The following is a 21320-nucleotide window of genomic DNA, read 5'->3' on the forward strand; positions in this document are numbered from 1 at the left end:
AGTTACTGCTTCTTCCCACACCCATAAAAGAGACAGCACCATTTGACTAGCTGCTGGGCCCCCTCACTGTAACTGAAGGCCAGTAAAGATGTACCCACAGTAGAGTCTAGGATGGAAAAAGCTAGCTTCTTCTAAGTATGTGAAGTTTTAGTTTTTAAGAAGACAGACACATGTAACGAAAGAAAGCAGGCTTGTTGGGGTTTCTTTCTTACCCAATTCCAACAGCCGGCAAGTCCCAAAGAAAATCACACAGAGGTCTCCATAAGATTATAAACTGATTGGCCCATTAGCTCAGGCTTTGTATTAGCTTTTATAACTTATATTAACCCATTATTCTTATCTATGTTAGCGGGGTAGGTCACATCCTGCTTCTTCAGAGTCTGGATAGGACTGCAGAGAAAGCTTCCTTCCCAGAATTCTCCTGTTCTCATTGCCCCACCTCTACTTCCTGTCTGATTGTCTCAACTATACTTTCTGCCTGCTACTGACCAATCAGCATTTATTTAAAACATAATCTACAGAATATAGAATTGTTCCACACCAGACACAGAAGGAGTGTCTAAATTGACAAGATTAATTTGAGATGCTGAGATTAAAGATTATTTTAACAATGCTTATTATTCTTGTTTTATAGTTTGTTTTTATTACTAAGCATGAATTGATAAAAATGTTAAAGCTGTTAGAGCACATGTGAGGCAAACACTCTACAACTGAATCTATTCCCAACACCCCCCACTTGGGTTTATAGATGATCAGGTTATTTACTTATTACTATTAGCAGTGGTCACAGAACAGATAAAACTCCAAATGCTCAAATATATTACTGTATGGAACAGAAGAGTGGTTAAATATGGAATTCTTGTGGACTTCCTACATGTATTTCTCAGGAAAAGCATAGTCTTCTAGAATGAGGGAAATTACTATTTCTTGTTAGAAATGGTCTGACTGAAATTTGAATGTACCATTCTGAGGTCCCAGTTTCTTGAGACAGCATTAGAGCTATCTTCACATCCTATCTCATTTGTTCTGTGTAAGTACTTTATGAAGCTGAGATGCCATGCCCACTTCATGAGAGAATGTTTTCCTACTGGCCCAACACTGCACCGGTACTATGGTAACATACAAGTTCCCTTCCGAGGAATATGTAGATGAGGGAACAGTTTTATTTTAAAGTTATTATTTATAATAAAAAATACAGCTATCTTGTCTTCTAAATTAGAAGAAGCATATCTTTTCTAGGAAAAATACTTGCCAGCTTTTGTACAGAAGGGCTTCATTGCCATATAGCCTTGAGAATCGATATTTCATGATTTGTCCAGTAGAGAATTAATTCAGAGCTGATGGAACTGAGTGATCCCTTGTACCTACAGCATTCTCATGTAACTTCTGCATGTATTTCCTAGGAAATCAAATAGTGTTCAAATATAAGAGGTCCATATTTACATGTGCACTTTGAAATCTAAGTGTCTTGGTGTGTTAATTCTTTGAAAATATTTGCTAACTAACTCTATTTATTAAATATATGTGTCTATTCAAACTACAACTTAAAATGATTTTCCTCATGTTATGGGTAGGTATGCCATGGTAATTTGACTTCTGTTCTCCTTTACAAGGTAAAGTCACCATTGGAGTGATCAGTAAATTCTATGTTGATTGATCTGGAAGTGCACTGTCATGTGGAACTGACCTCCAAGGTCTTGTTTCCATGTAGGTAACTGCTGAAAAGTCTCAAAGCTACTCCCACAGTGATGTGTATATCACTGTGCTTTGCCTTAGAAAGTAAAATTAGTCTGAGAAGCCAACAGGAACTGCCAGGATGCCGTGCAGCTTCGGCCTTTGCCTATTTGGATGCTTCTCTGGGGACCAAACCATGGCTAGAGAATGTGGGAGCAGTCCCTAAGAGGGAAAACCAGGATATTGAGCCAGCGGTAGTCCATTAGCTTACGACATCCTGACCTGTCAGCCCACCCATGTGCTGTGACAGTGACAAATGGGCTTGGCACATTGGGGATCACATAGTTCATCTTTTATCAGACAATGTCGTGGTCTGGGGAGATGTGTTTCTTGGGCAGGAACAGCTGTACTTGAAAGTCTGTCAGGATCCACTCGCTAACAAAAGTTATGAAAAGTTAAAATACAGCACTGAGCTGGTTCAGTTGGAAAAGTACTCTCTGTGAGCATGAGGCCCTGAGTTTGAGCTCCACAACCAGGTAAAAAGCCAAGATGGTGGCACGCATGTCAGTGCTGAGGACATAGACAGGAGCACCTCTCAAGCTCAATACCCAGCCAGCTTGCTATTTGTTGAGTTCCAGTCCAGAGACACTCTGTCTTAACAACAAAGTGGACATGATGGAGAGATGGCCCAGTGGGTACAAACACTTGTTGCTCTTGCAGAAGAACTAGGTTTGGTTCCTAGCTCCCATCCAGCATAGCACAGCCACCTGTATCTCTAGGTCCGGGGAATCTAATGTTTTCTTTGACCTCCATGAGCACCAGGCATACACATGTGCACGTGCATACTTGCAGGCAAACATTCATACACATAAAAATAAATAAATCTTCAAGAAGATAGCTCCTGAGGAATGACACCCAAAGTTTACCCATATGCACACACATATCCCACACAAACCTACAGTATATCCAGATCAAGTAATCCTTAATGCTGAAGCTAAAATTTCTATACTATGTTTTTAATGGAAATATCTGAGGACAGAAAATCTATATATTGTTTTGTGAGAACTTTTAAAATCATTCATAGTAATAGATCATAAAGATTATTAAAAAGGGGCTGGAAAGGTGGTTCAGTGGTTAAGACCACTGTTCTTCTAGAGATCCTGAGTTCAATTCCCAGCCCTCACATGGTGGCTCACAACCATCTATAATGAGATCTGATGCCTTCTTCTGGCATGTACGAAGAACACTGTATACATAATGAATAAAGTCTTTTTTAAAAAATTATTTTTAAAAACTCATTTATATAACTTTGTTTATTATCTCTTGATTTGTAAAGAAAAGAAAAATATAGAGAAGAAAATCATTAAGTACTATAACACACAGACTTAATTTTCTTAATGTATGGTATGATGTGCGTGTGTGCGTGCGTGTGCGTGCGTGCGTGTGTTTCTGTGGGTGTGTAGATGAGAGCAGGTGGATGTGCTATGGTTCACTTGATCCACTAAGCTATCTGTCTGGCATGAGTACGAAATGTTTTTCTGGCTGGGTCACTCATAGAGAACAATGAATGTAGAACACTGAAAAGAACTTTCAGCGTATTTAAAGTCATTCTATACTAAAAATGCAAGTTATATAGCACATAATTTTGTTTATAGCCTTGGCTTTATAACATTTTATCAAAAGAATCCAAAGCCTAATAGCTTATCAGCATATTAATTAAGCAAAATCATTATTTGTCAATTTACTGCTGTTACATTTGTTTATGGTGGATATCACGTGGGAATTGGAGGACAGCTTTGGAGAGTTGGTTCTTGCCTTCTACAGGTGATCAAGCCTAGTGGCAAGCACCTTTACCTACTGAGCCATCTAGCTACCCCAAATATTTATTACAAGCACCAAAACTTACTTAAAATTAACAAGAATAACATTTATAGTGTTCTGCTTATTTTGTTTCTGAAAATGTTCTGTCATCATTCAAACCATATCACAGCATAACCATGCCACATAAATGCAAATGGGCTTTTATGATTGTTTCTCATTTCTACAAGGGAAGACCCATGTCTCCTCCAGCAACCAGGTCTTTTGGTGATTAAAGGGGTCAAGAGCTCAGGCCTTACAGTTCTTGCTACAGTAGCTTTCACCAACATTCAGTCACATAGTACTCTGTTCTCCTTGTTTGCACTGTGTCAGTCATCAAGTAGTGGCAGCCCCTTTCAGGAGCATTAAGACTTTGTATATGTCTGTACTTTATATTTGTGTGTTGTTAAAACACAATTATATAAACCAACAGGGGAGAATTTGGTTAGCATATACTGATTGGCTGGTCGATTTATTGGAAAGTGTGTGGTATTCTTTTTAGATTAGAATACCTAATGCAGTTTTCCAGTTCCTAGTACATGGTCTTTTAGTGCTTAAAGTTTATTAATGCATAGATCATATAAATGATCTTATTTATTTTGAGTTAAGTAAAAATAACTATGGATTTAGTACACTAACATTACAGCAGTAAGTGCAGGCTAGGGAGAATACAGCCTGTTTGCATTAATCAGCACAGAATGGCACAGGATGAAAAGCTGAAGTGGCCACCTGTGAATAATGGGAGAAGAGAACAGCAAACTCATAATGTAAGTCGTGATTATTAGAACATAATTACTTTCACAGATCATAATCATACCATGATTGCTCTTCACCCTTGCTGTCAAAGGTTACACTGCGGAGTTTTCAGAATGAAGATTCACAATATTTAGGTGATATGAAAGAATACTGTGTGTGTGTGTGTGTGTGTGTGTGTGTGTAGACTGAGGTGAGTCCAGGATATCAGAACAATGCTTCAAATGGCTACTGTCCTGTAGAGGTTCCTCATATTGTGATGGTTAGTCTTAACTGTCAGCTTGGGTGGCCTAGATTAGAGTAGGGTGTATCTTCATAGGCATGTCCATAGACAGGTCTTGAAGGCTATGGGCTAATGAGTGGATTAACCCCCAGTGGATTAATAAGATAGCATTATTTGTAGTTTGTAAAAAGGTATGAGGTTGGGCCTAGTTGGAGGAAGCAGATCACTGGGAGTATTTCTCTGGGCAATATCTTGTCCTGGCCCCTTCCTGTATTCCCTTTGATCTGCCTTCTGCCACCACTATACAAATGCTCTAATACACATTCTCCACCATGAAGGACTGAACCATCAGAACCATGGACCAAAACAAATCTGTTCTCCTTTAAGCTGTCGTCTTGATTCATGTTCCTGTTGCTGAGATAAAACACCTGACAGAAACAGCTAGGGTAGAAAGGGTTGATCTAAGCTGACGGTTCTGGGCTACAGTTCATCATTGTGAGGAAGCCAAGATAGGAACCCAGAAATGCAAAGTTGGTTCACATATATAAATCAATAAACATAACAGACCATTATGGAAAAAGCTTAAAGACAGAAACAACATAACCATAGGGTTTGCTGAGATGAAGCACTATGACCAAAAAGCAAGATGTGGAGAAAAGGGTTTATTTGACTTACACCTCAGCATCGTCGTTGGTCATTGATGAAAGTCAGGACAGGAACGTGGAGGGTAAAGCAGATGCAGAGGCCATGGAGAGGAGCTGCTTACTGGCTTGCTCTCCATGTCTTGCTCAGCCTGCTTTCTTATAGAACCCAGGGCCGCCTACCCAGGGATGACTCCACCCATAGTGACCTGCACACCCCCCCATAACCCACTCCCATCAATCACTACTTAAGAAAATGCCTGACAAAAGTCTACTGCTTAGTCTTATGGAGGCGTTTTTTTCTATTGAGGCTTTCTACTGTTAGATGACTCTAGCCTGTGTCAAGTTGACAAAAGAAAATTGCCAGCATAATCATCTAGATTGATGCTGGAAAGGCATTCAACAAAATTCAAGTATGCCTTCATGAGAAAAGGCCTGGAGACTTTAGGAATTGATGAAACATACTTCCAAATAATAAAGGCTGCATACCAACAGTATATTGAATGGAGAGAGACTGTATGGCAGGGCCGGATATCCCTTCCTTGTTGATCTTTTTACAGGGTTTTCTTGTCACTCATGTTTTTAAATTGTTTTAAAGTTTAATTTTACAAAAGGAAATTAATACTTCATTAGGAAATCTAAGACTTTGATATAAAAGCAATAAATATTCATTGCTCTTAAGTTTCTTAGTACTTGGTTTTAATATGAATGTTAAAAGTAGTTTTGGGTGGTTTGTTGTAGGTAGTTTTTCATTTGTTAATTTGTTTGTTTTTTTTTTTCCACAAGGCTTAAGGAGTTTTGACAAATGTATATTGCAGGAAAGAAAATGAGCTGTATTGGTAGTGTTCATTTCAGTCAGTGGATGTCAAAATGTGTTCTGTGGACCTTGTCTGGCACTTTATGCACAAATCAGAATGCATCATGTGAAATCCTTTCCCAGGCTCTAACCCAGTGAGTTTACCTGATACTCCCTTCTATGCACCTTTACCAATCCCAAAGATCTGGCCTGGGTTCCACATCCAATAACCTGGTCTAGTCTGGCCACTCCTGCCTGTGCAGCTCACAACTTTCCAGGACTTGCCCCACCCATCTCCAATCTGCAGTTCCCTCAGGCGCCGTATTTAAACATCTGTCCAGCCAGGTTCTGTATATCTTGCACCAAAGTCTGCATGGGTAAGTAGTCTACCTCATCTTCCCTTCTAAAACTGCACCCCCCCACACTCCAAGATCTCCGAAACCAGGCTAAGGCTAGGATGTACATCCTCCATGACAGCCCCATCCCCTATGTTCACTTGAGTTAATTCCATATCTAACCTTCAGCTGGAACCCAGCTGGCAACATCCTGTCTTTTGCTGTGTCAACCTACTCTGTCCATATCAGACACAGAACTAACAAAAGAGGTCCACGTGTCCAGATCTCATCACAAAGATGCAAATAAGATGAAAGATCAAGACAGTACCTCCCCTCCAAAATCCTCCAGATTATAGACTTGTTCGCCAGTGAGAATGACTTAGATGAACCCCAGAACACAGAATTTAAAAGAACAATCATGAATTTCATCAAAGGATTCAGATAAAAGTTTAAAAGAGACACAAAGAAACAAGACAGTGAATTTAAAGAAAAGGAACATAAAGAGAATAAATGTCTGAGGAAAATACTGGAAAATACAGACATAAGGCTGCTGGGAACAACAAAACAATCCAGAAAATACAGACGTAAGGCTCCTGGGAAAAACAAAACAATCCAGAAAATACAGACATAAGGCTCCTGGGGAAAACAAAACAATCCAGAAAATACAGACATAAGGCTCCTGGGAAAAACAAAACAATCCAGAAAATACAGCATAAGGCTGCTGGGAAGAAGAAAAACAATACAGGATTTGGAAACAAATTCAGTAAAGAGATAAGAAGCATAAAAGATGACTCAAGCTGAAATTGAAATGGAATTGAAAAACCCAATAACCACAAGAAAACTCAAGAGAAAGCCATACAAGAAGAATGAATCAAACAAAAGGAAGACCGTCAGGTCTCAAAAATATAATAGAGGCTCTAGAGAAAATAAGCAAAGAATATGAAAAATTATAAGACTGCGGGAAATAGGCATGTGGGAAATGTGGGACACCATGAAAAGACCAACTACAGAATACATGTGGGAGGAGAGCCCAGGAAAGGGCATGGGCCAAGTCTCCAATAGATGATAGACTGGAATGCATCATCCCTGCCATAACTACTGTGTTCCTCACTGCTTCGTGCTCACAAGATGCGGTTTACTCAAGAAAGTCCTTGGTGCAACAGAAAACATGCTGTTTTCAGTCAAGTCAACACTGGTGAATGATTTAATAATTTGTGTTTCAAAATGGAGGAAATGCATAGCACTCTCCTGCTTGTTCAGCAAAAGCAGTCCTATGATGGAGTGTGAGCCACTTCTGTAAACTGCTGGGCACCATCATTGTGGTTATTTGAACTTGGGTATTTTGGCATACAGCTTCACAAAAACTGAACAAAGTTAAACTCTCACTTAAAGGAAAACATCTAGCAGAATTTCCTGCTGATGACAAAGCCTTGGGAAGAAAAGCATTTTGGAAAATGCATATCTTGCCATGAGCTTGACTACCTTGACACTTAAAGACTCACCAGATATGATATTATGGTAACAAATTTTATTTTTAATACTGTATTAAATATATCAACATCCGCAACTTGCAATGCTCTGAACCAATATTTTATACATGATGAGAGATTAGTATTATGAAATCAAGCACGGGTAAAACGAATCAAACTACCTGGTGAACCAGTGGATTTTAATGTAACTGCATAAGAAGTTTGATACAACTTCAGATTTTACATAGTAATATGCTTGTCTAAAAGCTCTGTGGTGAAACCTGAGAGTATGATAAAAGAACGACTAATGCTATGTTTAGAGGGCCACTAAGATATTCTGGGCTGGAGAGATAACTAAGTATGGTGCTGAGTTTAGTCCCCAGAACCCACCTCAAAGCCTGGGCATGATGCGTGTACACTAGTAGTCTCAGCACGGGGGAGGCAGGGGAAGCCTGGGGCTCACTGGCTAGTCTATCACACTTGGCGAGTTCCAGGACAGTGACAGACCCTGCCTCCAAAAACAAGGTGAACCACACCTGGGAATGGCATCCAAGGTTAACCTTTGGCCTCCACACACACTTGCATACACACATGCACACACACACACGCTCATGCACACCCCCACGCATGTAAACAAATATAAATGTAAGATTGTTCTGCCTCCTAGGCACATATCTCTGAGCCCAGATTCTCTTTGTGTTTTTCAGTCACCACGACCTATAGCAACAGATGAAATGCTGGTGTATACATGGGAATCCAGCTGCGCTTAATTAAGTCAAATATTTGCACAAATATAAGACAAACGCTTCAATTTTTTTCTATATTATAGTTTTCAAACAATTCCTTTTGTTGCTATGTAATGGGTCTGTTTTTCTTATTTTTACTGTTTCTTTTTAGTTGAGTGAGGGTTGCTGGAGCTTAAATCCAGAGCCTGGCAGATTCTAACTACATCCTCTCCCACAGAGCTGTGCCATTAGCCTCTATTCTTATTTTTCAGTGAATTAATAAATTAGATGCTTTTCAAGTTTTCTTTGATTTGGTTCTAATATAGTTATTGATATGATAATTGTAAGAAAAAAGGCCTGAGTTTCATATTTTTAAAAGAATAAAGAGGTACTGATATCTAAAAGGTTCTGAGCAATTTTTTAAAAAGGTGCTTATTTTAGAGAGAGAGAGAGAGAGAGAGAGAGAGAGAGAGAGAGAGTGCACGCGCGCGCGCACATGCTCACATGCTTGGCACAGTGCATGTGTGGAGGTCAGAGGACAACTTGCAGAAGTCAGTTCTCCTGTGATCGTGCTATCTGGGTTCAAACTTGAACTCAGACCATCAGGTTTGGCAGCAAGCACCTTCTGCTAAGTCATCTCCCTGGGTCAGGTATGGGTTTAATTCAGGTTACAGTGCATTGTAAATTTACTCACATATACTAAGGCATAATCTTGTAGTTCACAATCAGTGGAACTGACAAACTTGAACAGAGGTGAAGCCCATGGGGTTTTACTATATAGACCAGTTCTATTTCTATTCCAGGTAAAAATTAAGAGATGTTTCCTTCAAACTAGGAGAAGAGTTTTCTGTTCTTTCAATTTTTTTTCTTAAAACCAAAGCTTAACAGAATTTGATGTAAAGTCAAAATTTTAGCTTGTTGTAGTTGTGTTCCTGGGATAACGTGTGAAAGTGATTTTTTTTTTTCAGTTTAAGTGAAGATGAGTTCCTGCTGCTTCTCTGAGCACTCTGTCTATAAAGAACGACAGGTTTTTGTTAGCTAAATGCTTATACATTTTGTGAATCTGTGGGGGATCAAATGTGCTTAGTTTAGTACCTTGATTTTTTTAAGCCAAGCAAGTGGTCTGTGTCATTAAAAATAAATAAAGACCTGGAAATTGTCCTGTTCCCACTAGAGTAATAAAAGCTCTTTGACTTTGTCTTGACAAACTGCTGTATAGACGATACGTAGTTCCATCTCCCTCATACCAAGACTACTACTGCCTTTGTTTCTATGTTTCTCCAGAAGGACTAGTTAGCTCCTACATACTGGAATGCTCCATTGCTATAATCTTCGATTATGAGAATTTTACTTTCTAGAACTCCCAATTTTAAATCCTCTTACTCTAATTAGGATGTGATTTTAATAGGGAAATCTTTCTAGGATTTAAGGTAAGGTTCTTGTTATATAGTCTAGAAGCCTAAATTTTTTTTTTTTTTTTTTATATAGAAATGCAGGCCTTCCTAATACTTCTGTGGAACTGGACCTTATAATTAGAGGTAGGAATGTGCATTGTCTGTAAGTAGGGAAACATTGAGTTAGGTGGCTGTTATGGGCTTATATTATCTCAGGTACAAAGACCTATAGTTCGCTCCTTATTTCCTTGGACTGTAGCCAAAAATTTTAATAGTATATTCAGCAAGTATCTTTGTACCTTTCATCTCTGAATACTTAAAGGCTTAAAAGGAGGTTTTTCTGCCCAAATTGGTGTCACAGCATGCAAACTATTTATTACTGGTCTCTGAGAACTTAGGGCAATTTATGGCAAATTGTAGATCCTGTTTGTTTTAATGTAAGAAAACAAGTGAATGAGGATCCAAATGATACATGGAGACTAGTGGATTGGTGCATGGCCTGCACTCAATTTATTAGTTTAAGCAACTGATGTGTCTAGGATGTCGGCTTCCTCAGATAAAGACATGCTCTTACAAGGTGCAAGGAAGAGAAGGAGGCTGCAAGAGCCTCGGGCTGGTCACCACCCACTCCTTAATTCAAGCCCAGTAAATCTGTGAGGAACTTTTACTTCCTTCATTGTGCTGTGATACTGGATTTGCTGATGTGGGTCCTATAGAGTTGTAAAGAAGTGACAAGATTGTGGTTTGCCTTCGTATCTCTGAGGAAGGAAAACTGTACAACCGAATATTCAGAATATATTCGAATTTATAGAAAAGCTTGAAAGTTAGCAAGAGTAGGGAGCAAGACCCACGGAGCTGGTGTTTAAGAAGGGTAGACAGTAAAGAGTGGAGTAAGGGGACAGAGAGACTGTCAGCAGCACCCCTCTGACTGAAATCCGCTCAATATCTCTCTAGTGTACAGAACATGTGGTTTACATGGTGCTGCCCTGTGACCTCTCACAGAAGGTATGAAGAAAGTCACCTCTCCAGTGAAGTAAAGGAAGTCCCACTACTTGCCTTGAGTGGGTTTCTGGGTTACCTCTGCTCTCAGTAACTAAATAGTGCAATGCTCATATTTTTACCACTGAATTTTTTTTAATCACTCTGGAGGTACAGGATTTAGATACTTCAGGCAATCTGTTCAGAAGCTTGTGATCCATAGTCAACATGGTTGTTTGAAAGAAAATGGCCCCCATAGACCTATAGGGAAGGGCACTATTAGGAGGTGTGGCCTTGCTGAAGTAGGTGTGAGTGACCTTGTTGGAGGAAGTGTGTCACAGGGGGCAGGCGTTGAGGTCTCAGATGCTCAAGCCAGGCCCAATGTGGCTCTCTTTCTGCTGTCTGCAAATTCAGATACAGAACTCTCAGCTCCTTCTCCAGCACCATCTGCCTGCATGCAGCCATGCTTCCTACCATCATAATAATGGACTTAACCTCTGAAACTGTAAGCCAGCCCCAATTAAATGTTTTCCTTTAAATGTTTGTCATGGTCAGGGTGTCATTTCGCAGCAGTAGAAACCTAAGACAGTCCATATCTAGGCATTTCTTGACTTTTAATAAGTTGCATTTCTAAGTTGCAAATTCTTTACATCAGAAGTATGTTGAATACACACCTTACTTAGCCTCACCTTACTTACCTCAAATATGTAGATGCATTTTTATAAAAATATATTTATTTATTTATTTTACAGCCCACCTGTGGTTCCCCCCTCTTCTCCTCTCAGCACTGCCCCCTCCCCCACTGCTCAGATACTTAATGTTAGCCTCCAGTTGGGCAGTCTTCTGTCATATAGTGCTAAATATCTTGTGTCATTCTAGTACATACTATATGAAAGGCTAAAGGTAGAAACCAGAATTGTTCTTAATAAAATTAATGAATATTGTTAGTTAAATTCAAGTAGAGTATCTACTAACTGAATTTTATTTTTAAGCAGAAACATTGGTCAGTTAAGGGTCATCCTATTACTGACTTTGGGAATCACTGTGAAGGCCAAGTTGGCCTTGAACTTGGAGTCCTTCTGCTCAGTCTCTGAGGTGAGAGTACAGGTGTGTAACCACACTCCAGGTTCTGCGGTATCTAGTGAGTGAAATGTGAGGGCTGCTGTTGTTAGATTGGGGAGAACTCATTAGCTGCAGCCCACCTCAGTGTGCAGTTTATTATTAGCCTCACTTTGCTCTGTGTCTGTTTTGCTTGTTCAGTCCTGACATGAAGCCTGCTAGGGATCTTTGAGCTAATTCACTACAAAGAGTTCCACTAATTTCTGTCATGTGCCAGTGCTTAGAAATAAGCAGAGTACTGTTGCAGTCTGCAAGGGAACTGGTGGCTTAGGGAGGGGAAGGTAAAGAAATTGTGGTATGGTTGGTGAATGCAGGGTTTTTGAGTACAGATGTTTTAAGATTTCCACTTAAGAATGGAAATCTGTATGCACTGTTAAAACAGGCTCAATTTTGTCCTGTAACAGGATCTTTGTGATATTGCTTTCATAGACCTGGAATTTGAAACATGGCCAGAGAAGACTTGAAAGTCTTGCTTCTATCTTAGTCAGTGTTCTATTGTGTGAAGAGACAGCATAACCAAAGCAACTCTTATAAAGGAAAGGAAAGCATTTAATTGGGGCTGGCTTACAGCTTCAGAGGATTAGTCCATTAGCATGGTGAGGCATGGTAGCCCCCAGGCAGACATGTTGCTGGAGCAGGAACCAAGAACTCTACGCCCAAATCTCCAGAAAGCAGGAAGAGAGAGAGCTACTGGGTCTGGCTTGGGTTTCTAAAGCCTCAAAGCCTAACCCAGTCACACATTTTATCTAACAAGGCTAGCTCTCCTAATTCTAAGTAGTGCCACTCCCTGATGACTAAGCATTCAAATATAAGCCTATGGGGGCCATTCTTTTTCAAACCACTCCATTCTACTCCCTGGCCCCATAGGCTTGTAGCCATATCATAATTCAGTCCAACTATAAAAGTCCCCATCGTCTATAACAGTCTTAACAGTGTTTAAACATTCAAAGTCTGTCCTGAGACTCTGACAATCTCTTAATTGTAATCCCCCTCAAAAATATATCACAAACTTCAAACATACAGTGGCACAGAATGTACATTACCATTCCACACAGGAACATAGTGAGGAAATATTGAACCAAAACAAAACTGGAAACCAGCTCTGCAAACTCCAGACTCCACCTCTCATGTCTGATGTCAAAGCACTCTTCAGATCTCCAACAGCTTTCAGCTCTGTTAGATGTAACAGTCTTCTTTCTCTTGAGCTGGTTCAACACTCAGTTAGCAGCTCTCATTGGTGGGTTATCCCATGACTCTGGCATCTCCAACATCTTGGAGTTTCCAACAAAATCCTGGTTCCCTCAGTGACCTCCCTGTGCGTCCATGCAGGGACTCTCCTGAGACACGCCTGCCCTCAGTGGCTTTCCTTAGCTGTGGGGGGGACATTCCACAACCCCTTTCTTGTATCCTTGACTTTAAGCCAGAACCATGCAGCTTGCTAGGCCTGAAATTGGACCCCTCATTTAAATACATTTTTCATCATCTGTTTTTAATGGTTTCCTTTACTGCTTAAACCTTTCTTTAATTCCTTTTCACAAGTTGAAAGCTTAGCTGGATGGGGACTTGCCCTAAGGCCATCAGTCCCTTTATTCCATTAACATTAGACTTTTCTTTAAACTTTTTTTTTTTTTATCTCCTTGAGCATAACATTTAGCTCCATTCTAGTTTCTGGTGCTCCTTTTCTTCTCAAACTTTACATTTTCTATTTTTCCTTGCTCATCCTGCTCCTTTTTCATTGTAGATCTGCATGACAGAGTCAGAACTAGGCTGTCTTAAAATCTTTGTCAGTGCCATTATTAATCCAACACTCTTCAATTTAACTTCAGGCAGACGTTTTGGATAAGATCAGAAAGTAGCCACATTCTTCAAAATTTCACATTGTCTCTAGGCCACTTATTAATATTCTTTTACTCTGTAACTTCTTTTTTAAAAATTATTTATATTATGTATATAGTGTTCTGCCTGCATGTATGCCTGTATGCCAGACTCTGTAAGTAGTGCTATTTCCTGGTGACTAAGATCTTATTATAGATAGTTGTAAGCTACCATGTGGTTTCTGGGACTTGAACTTATGACCTCTGGGAGAGCAGCCAGTGCCTTTAACCTCTGAACTATCTCTCCAGTCCCTATTCTGTAACTTCTTAAGCTAGGCCCCCACAGTCCAAATTGTCCTCAGTGCTGTCTTCCATGCTCCTATTAGTATGCCCTTTAATCATTGCTTAAAGCATTCAACTGCTTTCATAATCCAGAGTCCCAAAGACTACATTCTGCCAACAAGAATGTGGTCAGGCTTGCCACAGCAATACCCTGCTCCCTGGTACCAATTTCTGGCTTAGTTAATATTCTATTGCTAATTCAAAAATAAATGTATGAGTCTTTGAGGGCCATTCTTATTCAAACCACCACACTTCAGTAGCTCAATTGCAAGTGGTACACTTACAAGGTTTTCTAGAACAAGATGGATTCCCACAGTGAGGGGAGCTTCGGTGTTCTTTATGGTGTTTGTGAACTTCCACACAGCACAGTGCACAGGCCAGCTCCTGATGCTCTGCACGTCCCTGAAATACTAGCTCAGAATAAGAGGAGTGGGAGCATGTATAAAAGATCCTTGTGCTGTTGCTGTCCTTGTTCCAGATCTTTCTCACTAAGTGGCTATAGATCTTAGACATTATAGTATTATAAATGCAAATACATATTTTAATCAAGCCTGGGAGGGGTGTGACTTTTTAAAAGTCTAAATATTTTTCTTCCCAAAATAGTAAGAGCAGTTACACACTCAAAGTAGGGAATGACACTTTTGTGCCAAGTACTTTAACCACTAAGTCATCTAAAGCAGTTTCTCTGTGTTTCTTTATCCATGACCATTCCTTTTGAAATATACAATGTCATTAGTATCCGTGCAGACGTCATATAGCTGAAATCTTCTACCAAGGTTTCCAAACAGAAGCATCTACATTGTGGCTGTGGTCCAGCCCTAACCTTTCTTCAGTGACCCTGCTAAAACAGAGCACCTGTGATTAGTGCGAGGACAGAAAACAACTGAAACGCACTGCTTGCGTCTTCAGTAATTGCAGGAGCAGCTGTACATGAGTAGGTGTATGTGCATAGCTTTGCATTTTCTTTTTTAAAAAATATTTATTTATTTATTATGTATACATTATTCTTGTCTGCGTGTATGCCTGCAGGCCAGAAGAGGGCGCCAGACCTCATTACAGATGTCTGTGAGCCACCACGTGGTTGCTGGGAATTGAACTCAGGACCTTTGGAAGAGCAAGCAATGCTCTTAACCACTGAGCCATCTCTCCAGCCCGAGTTTTGCATTTTCTAATGACACAAACTGAAGAAAAGATAAATAAAAACATTACATTTAATCATTTAAATATATTAGCATCTTAAAATGTAGCAATCAGTTTTCTCCTTGGCAGTCAGTTTTTTAGGGGTACATTGCCCACAAATCCCATTCAAGTACTCAGCTTCCTGAATGAACCAGAGCTGTTTGTGTAGCTAGCATAAACCGGGAAGCCTTCTTAAAGGAACCATGCAGTTTTTGCTGTTACCACTGAGTCAGGAAGCCTTCTCTTAAAGGAATCGTGCCTCTGCTTGCTTCTAGCAAACAGAGCCCACCTAAGAAAATACTGCTACCATGAAGCTCTCCATTCAATTTATTGAAAAGACAGTGCCTTCAGGTAAGGCTACACCACCTCTCTCATGGGCTCTCTCCAGACCTCTACTAATTTCCTCTCTATGGCCCAGATGCGGTGGCACCCCCAGAGTGACATTGCAAACACAGATCTGATCCTCATCTTTGTTTATGAAGTTGGTACTCAAATAAGCATACAATGAAAGGACCCAAGAACATTTCTACTTTTGAAATGAGTGTGTTACGTGGACATTTTCTCAGGGGATAAAAATGGGCATCTTTGTTTTCTGTAGCAGTATGTAACTCTTTTAAGGTTAATTATAGTCGAAACCCCAGGAATTTCATCTTGCAGCAGAAACTATGCCAGATCTTATGTCCTATGTCACAGGACTCTTCTATAAGGATGTTTGTGCCAGCATTACTCAGGAGTGAAGTGCACACCCTGCATGTAGCTGGAACAGTGAGGTAGATGATGGCTGCTAACACTCTCTCCCGTCTCAGCCGCGGTGTGCGCCTGTCAGTGTGAGACAAATGGTGTATTTAGCTGCATGTATGTCTGCCTTCTTAGTAGTAGGTTAAAAATGATACTGTATTGAGTTGCATGCAGGATCCTGTAGTTACCTTACAATAAAAACACAGGTTATATTTAAATGTTGTATGTTGCAGAAAGTATTTTTGTAAGCAAAGTAAAAGTTTAGAAATTTAAAGGTGAATTAGGTTGATTAATGTATTAACTCATGATTTTTATAAATACAGTATAACCTCATGCTGTCTCCAGAAACCCCTTAGATACTTACATGTAAGGGTATGTGTATTTTTTGTACCCTATATTTCTCTGAATTCTGTGTATTTTCTTATTTTACAGTGTTCATTTATCACCATACTTACAATTTTTTCTCTTTAACCTTGGTTTTCTCCCTTATATCAGCTTCTTGGGTGCTTTATTTATTAGAAATGGCTAGTTATCCAGGACGTTGCTTTCCCCATTATAGTTCATGAAGGTCTACAGACAGTGGGCTGCATTGGGTTTTGTGTTTCTAGAGACAAGATGGCTATATAACCTAGGCTAGTCTCAAACAGGTGTCACTACCACAATGTCTTGACATTTTATCTGTCGTCATTTGCAGAGGGAGCTAGGGGAATATATATCTTCTATTTTGGATTCTTTTTTAGACAAATTAGATTATAGTCAGTGTAGACAGAAATACCAGTATGAGAAATTCTGAGTTAATCCAGTTCATGTGCCATCCTCCATGTCCTTGAGCAATCGCCTGGGAATTATGGCATTGCTTTGTGCTCTAGATGTGTCGCTTGTTTGGAAACTTAAGCAGCTTACAGTTGTCATGTGACGTATACATTTTGCTAGAACACTGACGGTTGATGGAGAGTGTGTGCAACGCTCAGAAGGGTTGGGGCTAAGTCTGTTTTCTTGCTCCTCTCCCCAGCCCATCACAATATCCAATTAGGCTCTCAAAGAAATCACTGTTGAATACCCAACTGCCTACTTTTGCCAATTTGTTTTAAAACTGCTTCTTAATGAAGTAAGGGACTTAAAGGATTTAAATAACTATTTGTGTTTGGTAAGCTCTTTTATTTGTAAGGAACAAAAAGACTAAAGTTACCCCCTAACAAGGGGAGGGAGGAAGGGAGAGAATGAATATAAATGACCTTGTTTAAGCTTTACTTTTTTCCAGAAATCCATAGCAACACCACTGGTTTCTCTGTTGATACCCACCCAGGGCTTTCCTTTTCTTTCCTCTTGCATCTGCATTTGAGTGACATTTTGTTTCTCCTGGCTCTCTGATTGCATCATGTTCATGTAACTCTACTGTATAGTCCCGAGAAGTTGTTAATGTATGCTAATTAGCCTTAATTGGGTTTGGACAGGGCATTTATACCCAGGTATCTACCCATTTGTCTGGCTCTTACTGTAGGCTCATTTAGAAGAGGTTCTGTTACTTTCTGGTAAGGAGCCACCTACATTACTTTCTTAGCATTGAGTTTCCTCAGGAGGGTTCATGGCATTGAAAGCTCAATAAACTTTTCTAATAGGCACAAGGCCTGTATTCTTTATTATTCCTGCTCAGACTTTGTAACCTTTATGCTGTTACCCATAGTTTTATGTGGTGACTTCAGAGGGCTGGTTCTTAACTCAGAGTGTTACCTTTATCGTAGACAATCACATGGCCATTTCCCCAAGTGTTGTAGATAAGGAATTCAAGAGACCTCTTTGTTCTCTGCACCCAGGCTTGCTCGTGGAGAAGGGAGCAAACTCATTAGAATCTTCATGATAAATCATAAAGAGACTTAAGTGAGAACAAAAATAATAATATTCCTCAACAATGTCGTACTGTAGCGGTGTAAGGAGAGGTATGAATTTATTCTAGGGGTTAATAGCTTTTAGTTGTAAAATGATCTCTGATGACTGAGTCTCCCCAGCACTGTGGTAGAAGTCTGTCCTTTTATCTCACATCTACACAACCAGTGCTGCTCTGGATTTTCTTTGACCTGACCCCAAACTTCTTCCGGGTTATGTAATTCTATTGACTTACTCATTTATTGTAGTGCATTGGCTGTCATTGCCTACCAATCAAATTTTCTGGGAAAGTTATCATAACACATTGAACTTTTCTTTTACAAACAGGATAAAAGAATCAGAGTGTCTCAACCCCTAACAAGAGGACCAAGTGCCTTTATTCCAGAGAAGGAAGTAAGTTCTTTTGTGTTTAATACATTATCTAGTCTGAAACTCACTAAAACTGCATCCATATTTTCATGCAAAAGTAGATGTGTTTTGCTCTTTAATGTGTTATTCATGTCAGGAAAATGTGTTGTTGTTTTTTTTCAGATTCACTAAGAAAAATCAAAGTTTTCATGTTTAAAAAAACCAGCATTTCACAGTACTTATATCATGTAATTGGGATAGAAAGATATTTTGAAATGAAATGTACCTTTAAAAGACAGACAATGACTTCATTACTGGTAGTTACTCTTTTTTCTCATTTATAAGATTGATTGACAGGATGCCACAAACTCTCTAACAACTGTGATCTTTGGTGACAAGATTGGTAAAGTGCACGGCAGAGAGGCTAGCAGTGCGCAGAGGAAGGTCCGCACCTGTTTTGTGGGTGGTGACAGTGAGGTCGGGTCTTGGTGATGCCTTTTGGCTGTCATCAGGCTGAGAACCACTGTAAGGACATGGGTGCAATTGTCTCCTAGCTGCTGTTCCCTGGTGTGTACTGCTGTCCTTGTCTGTGGATGTCTAGGGTGGTGCCTTTACTTCACTTCCTGTTCCTGCTTCAATGACCTTCTCAATGAATCAAAAAGTAAAGTGACCGTCCTGCATCTCTAGCTCTCAGAGGGGGCAGCTTCTGTACAAGAAGCGCTGCTGTGCATGTGGCTGCATGCACAGCCCAGGGCTGCACTGTGAGATGGTGGCCTGATGCATGTGCACTACCTCCCGGAGCATTCTTAGGATGTGGAGCAGCATATGAATCTAGTGATATATTGTAAACACCCTGTGAGAACTCAGAAACTTACAGAGAAAGCTAATCAAAAATAGAATATTCTAGCCCTATTTATATTTAGGTTTGGAGGCTATTATTTCTTAACTATTAGCTCAGTCCCTCTAGTTTACCCAACAGGGAAACAGCAAATGAGAGTACCCGGGGTTCCATAACGAGCTGAGGTGAAGTTGCCTTTTGTATTTATGCCAGTGTAACTAGCATTTCTTCACAGCTTCACTTTTAGGTATACTCCATTTAAGTATTTATCCACAAACACTTCCTTTGTATAATGTGCACTCCCCCAGGGGTAAAAGGAACTGTGAAGCCAGCTCTGAAGAGAGCAGTGAGTCTTTAAGGGCCATCACTTTGGACTTCACAGACCTAGTCAAACCCTTTTCTATGAACTAGATGCACAACATTGAGTTACATTCAGAATCTGCTTCCTTATCTCTAAAACTGAGAAGCATGTTCATCTTACATCTAAAAGTATAGTTCAAAAATACAAATGGGAACTTAGCCAGTGGTGGGGTCACCTTGGTGTCCATCCATTCTCAGAGAGCTGCATCTTTTCACAAGATTAACAAGCTCTTCACACTGCCACAGCCAATTGGGTGTGTGACACCAACCTGGCATGGCATATATGGCTGTATATTATCATCTATTTTGAGAAAGTTCTCTGGTCCCTAGATGGAGGATGTAAGTTCTATTTTCATGCCTCGTTTTTAGTAATTACTACGTTAGGCTTAAACTAGCAATGATGGAATCTAGTGTCCGTATTAATTTTCAACTAATATTTTTCCTCAAGTCATTATATGTTCCTGTATCTCTAAAAAAGATTTCATAAAGATGTTAAAAATGTGGACTAGCAAAAACAACAAAGGATCAGATATTTGTTCAAAATAATGCAAGTAATTTTCTTTGTCAGTTGATGAGAGTAGGCTGCAAATACATGTAACCAAACGCTGCTGGATTTGCCTTGCTACATTTGTGTGACAGTGGCCAGGCAATGGGCTCTGGAGTCTGTCTGCTTGCCTGCAAAGACAGATGGAGGCTTCTTCCCTCAGCTTTATAGCTGCGTGTTTAATGTTTGATAACTTACCATTTGTTGTTCAATAAATTGTGGCACCAAAGCCAAAACTGAATGGTGCTTTCTCTTTTTAAATTTCTGTTTCTAGTATGAGCAGCTGCATAATTTCAGGGTCTGTTAGCATCAAATGAATATGTATTTCTCCAGTAGAGGCAGAGTCCGCAGAAAGCAAAGCTCTCTTTACATCACAGTAGTCACAGCAGTCTCTGCTTGGTTAATAGGTTGTCCAAGCAAACACAGTGGACGAACGGACAAACTTTCTCGTGGAAGAGTACTCTACGTCTGGTCGCCTAGACAACATCACACAGGTGATGAGCTTGCACACTCAGTACCTGGAATCTTTCCTGCGGAGCCAGTTCTACATGCTGCGCATGGATGGCCCCCTTCCCCTCCCAGACAGGCACTACATTGCCATCATGGTAGGTGCTTACTTCCCGCTACTCCCTATTGTCATTAACTAGGTTCCACATATTCTGTGTCCCTTCTAAGGTATGTGTTTGGGGGAGAGGTGTGAGTGAGTATGCCTGTTAAGAGACTGTATGTGAATGTGTGGAATGTGTGTGTGCGCGTGCGTGTGAATGTTTGTGGGGGTGTGGGTTAATGTGTATATGAGTGTGTGTGAGAGATTGTATGTATAGGATGTGTGTGTGAGTGCTTACATATATGGTTGTGTGTGTATCCATTGAGGGGTCTGTATGTATATGTTTGTATGTGAGTGTGCATATATGTATGTTTGTATGTGCATGCATGTGAAGCTGAGTATAGTTACATGGGGCATAACTGAAGAAGCCTCTGGCTTTTTGAATACCATATCCCTTGAATACATTCAGAGTTGCTTTAAGTCACTTAATATGTTTCTTGTTTAACCTTCAGTGGAATTATTTTCATGTTTAGTTTCTTATGATTAAAGATGGATTCTGGGTCCAGTTTTGCTGTTATTCTTGGGGTCTTTTTCTGCATAAGCTGATTGCAGGCATTTTCCTTAGTTACCTTATACATGAAGATGATCGTTGGTGTGGGGTAGGAGAAAAGTTCTAGTTGCCACTAGTGACAGATCTGTATAAGAGAAGACTTACTGAGTGGATTGCAGCACTTCTAAGTGTGCTAATTAGTGGCTAATGAG

At 40.0% G+C, this 21320-nt stretch overlaps 1 protein-coding gene across 1 annotated transcript in view; it reads left to right on the forward strand.

Annotated features, from left to right (window-relative positions):
- The window catches only part of Sesn3 (sestrin 3), a 50584-nt gene that overhangs the window by 13404 nt on the left and 15860 nt on the right, over positions 1-21320 (forward strand). Inside the window, exons 2-3 of the mRNA XM_038323601.1 lie at positions 18249-18314; positions 20419-20616. Coding sequence (XP_038179529.1) covers positions 18249-18314; positions 20419-20616 — 264 coding nt within the window. The remainder of the gene's footprint in view (positions 1-18248; positions 18315-20418; positions 20617-21320) is intronic.

This window comes from Arvicola amphibius, chromosome 3 (genome assembly GCF_903992535.2).
Source record: "Arvicola amphibius chromosome 3, mArvAmp1.2, whole genome shotgun sequence".
Taxonomy (NCBI): domain Eukaryota; kingdom Metazoa; phylum Chordata; class Mammalia; order Rodentia; family Cricetidae; genus Arvicola; species Arvicola amphibius.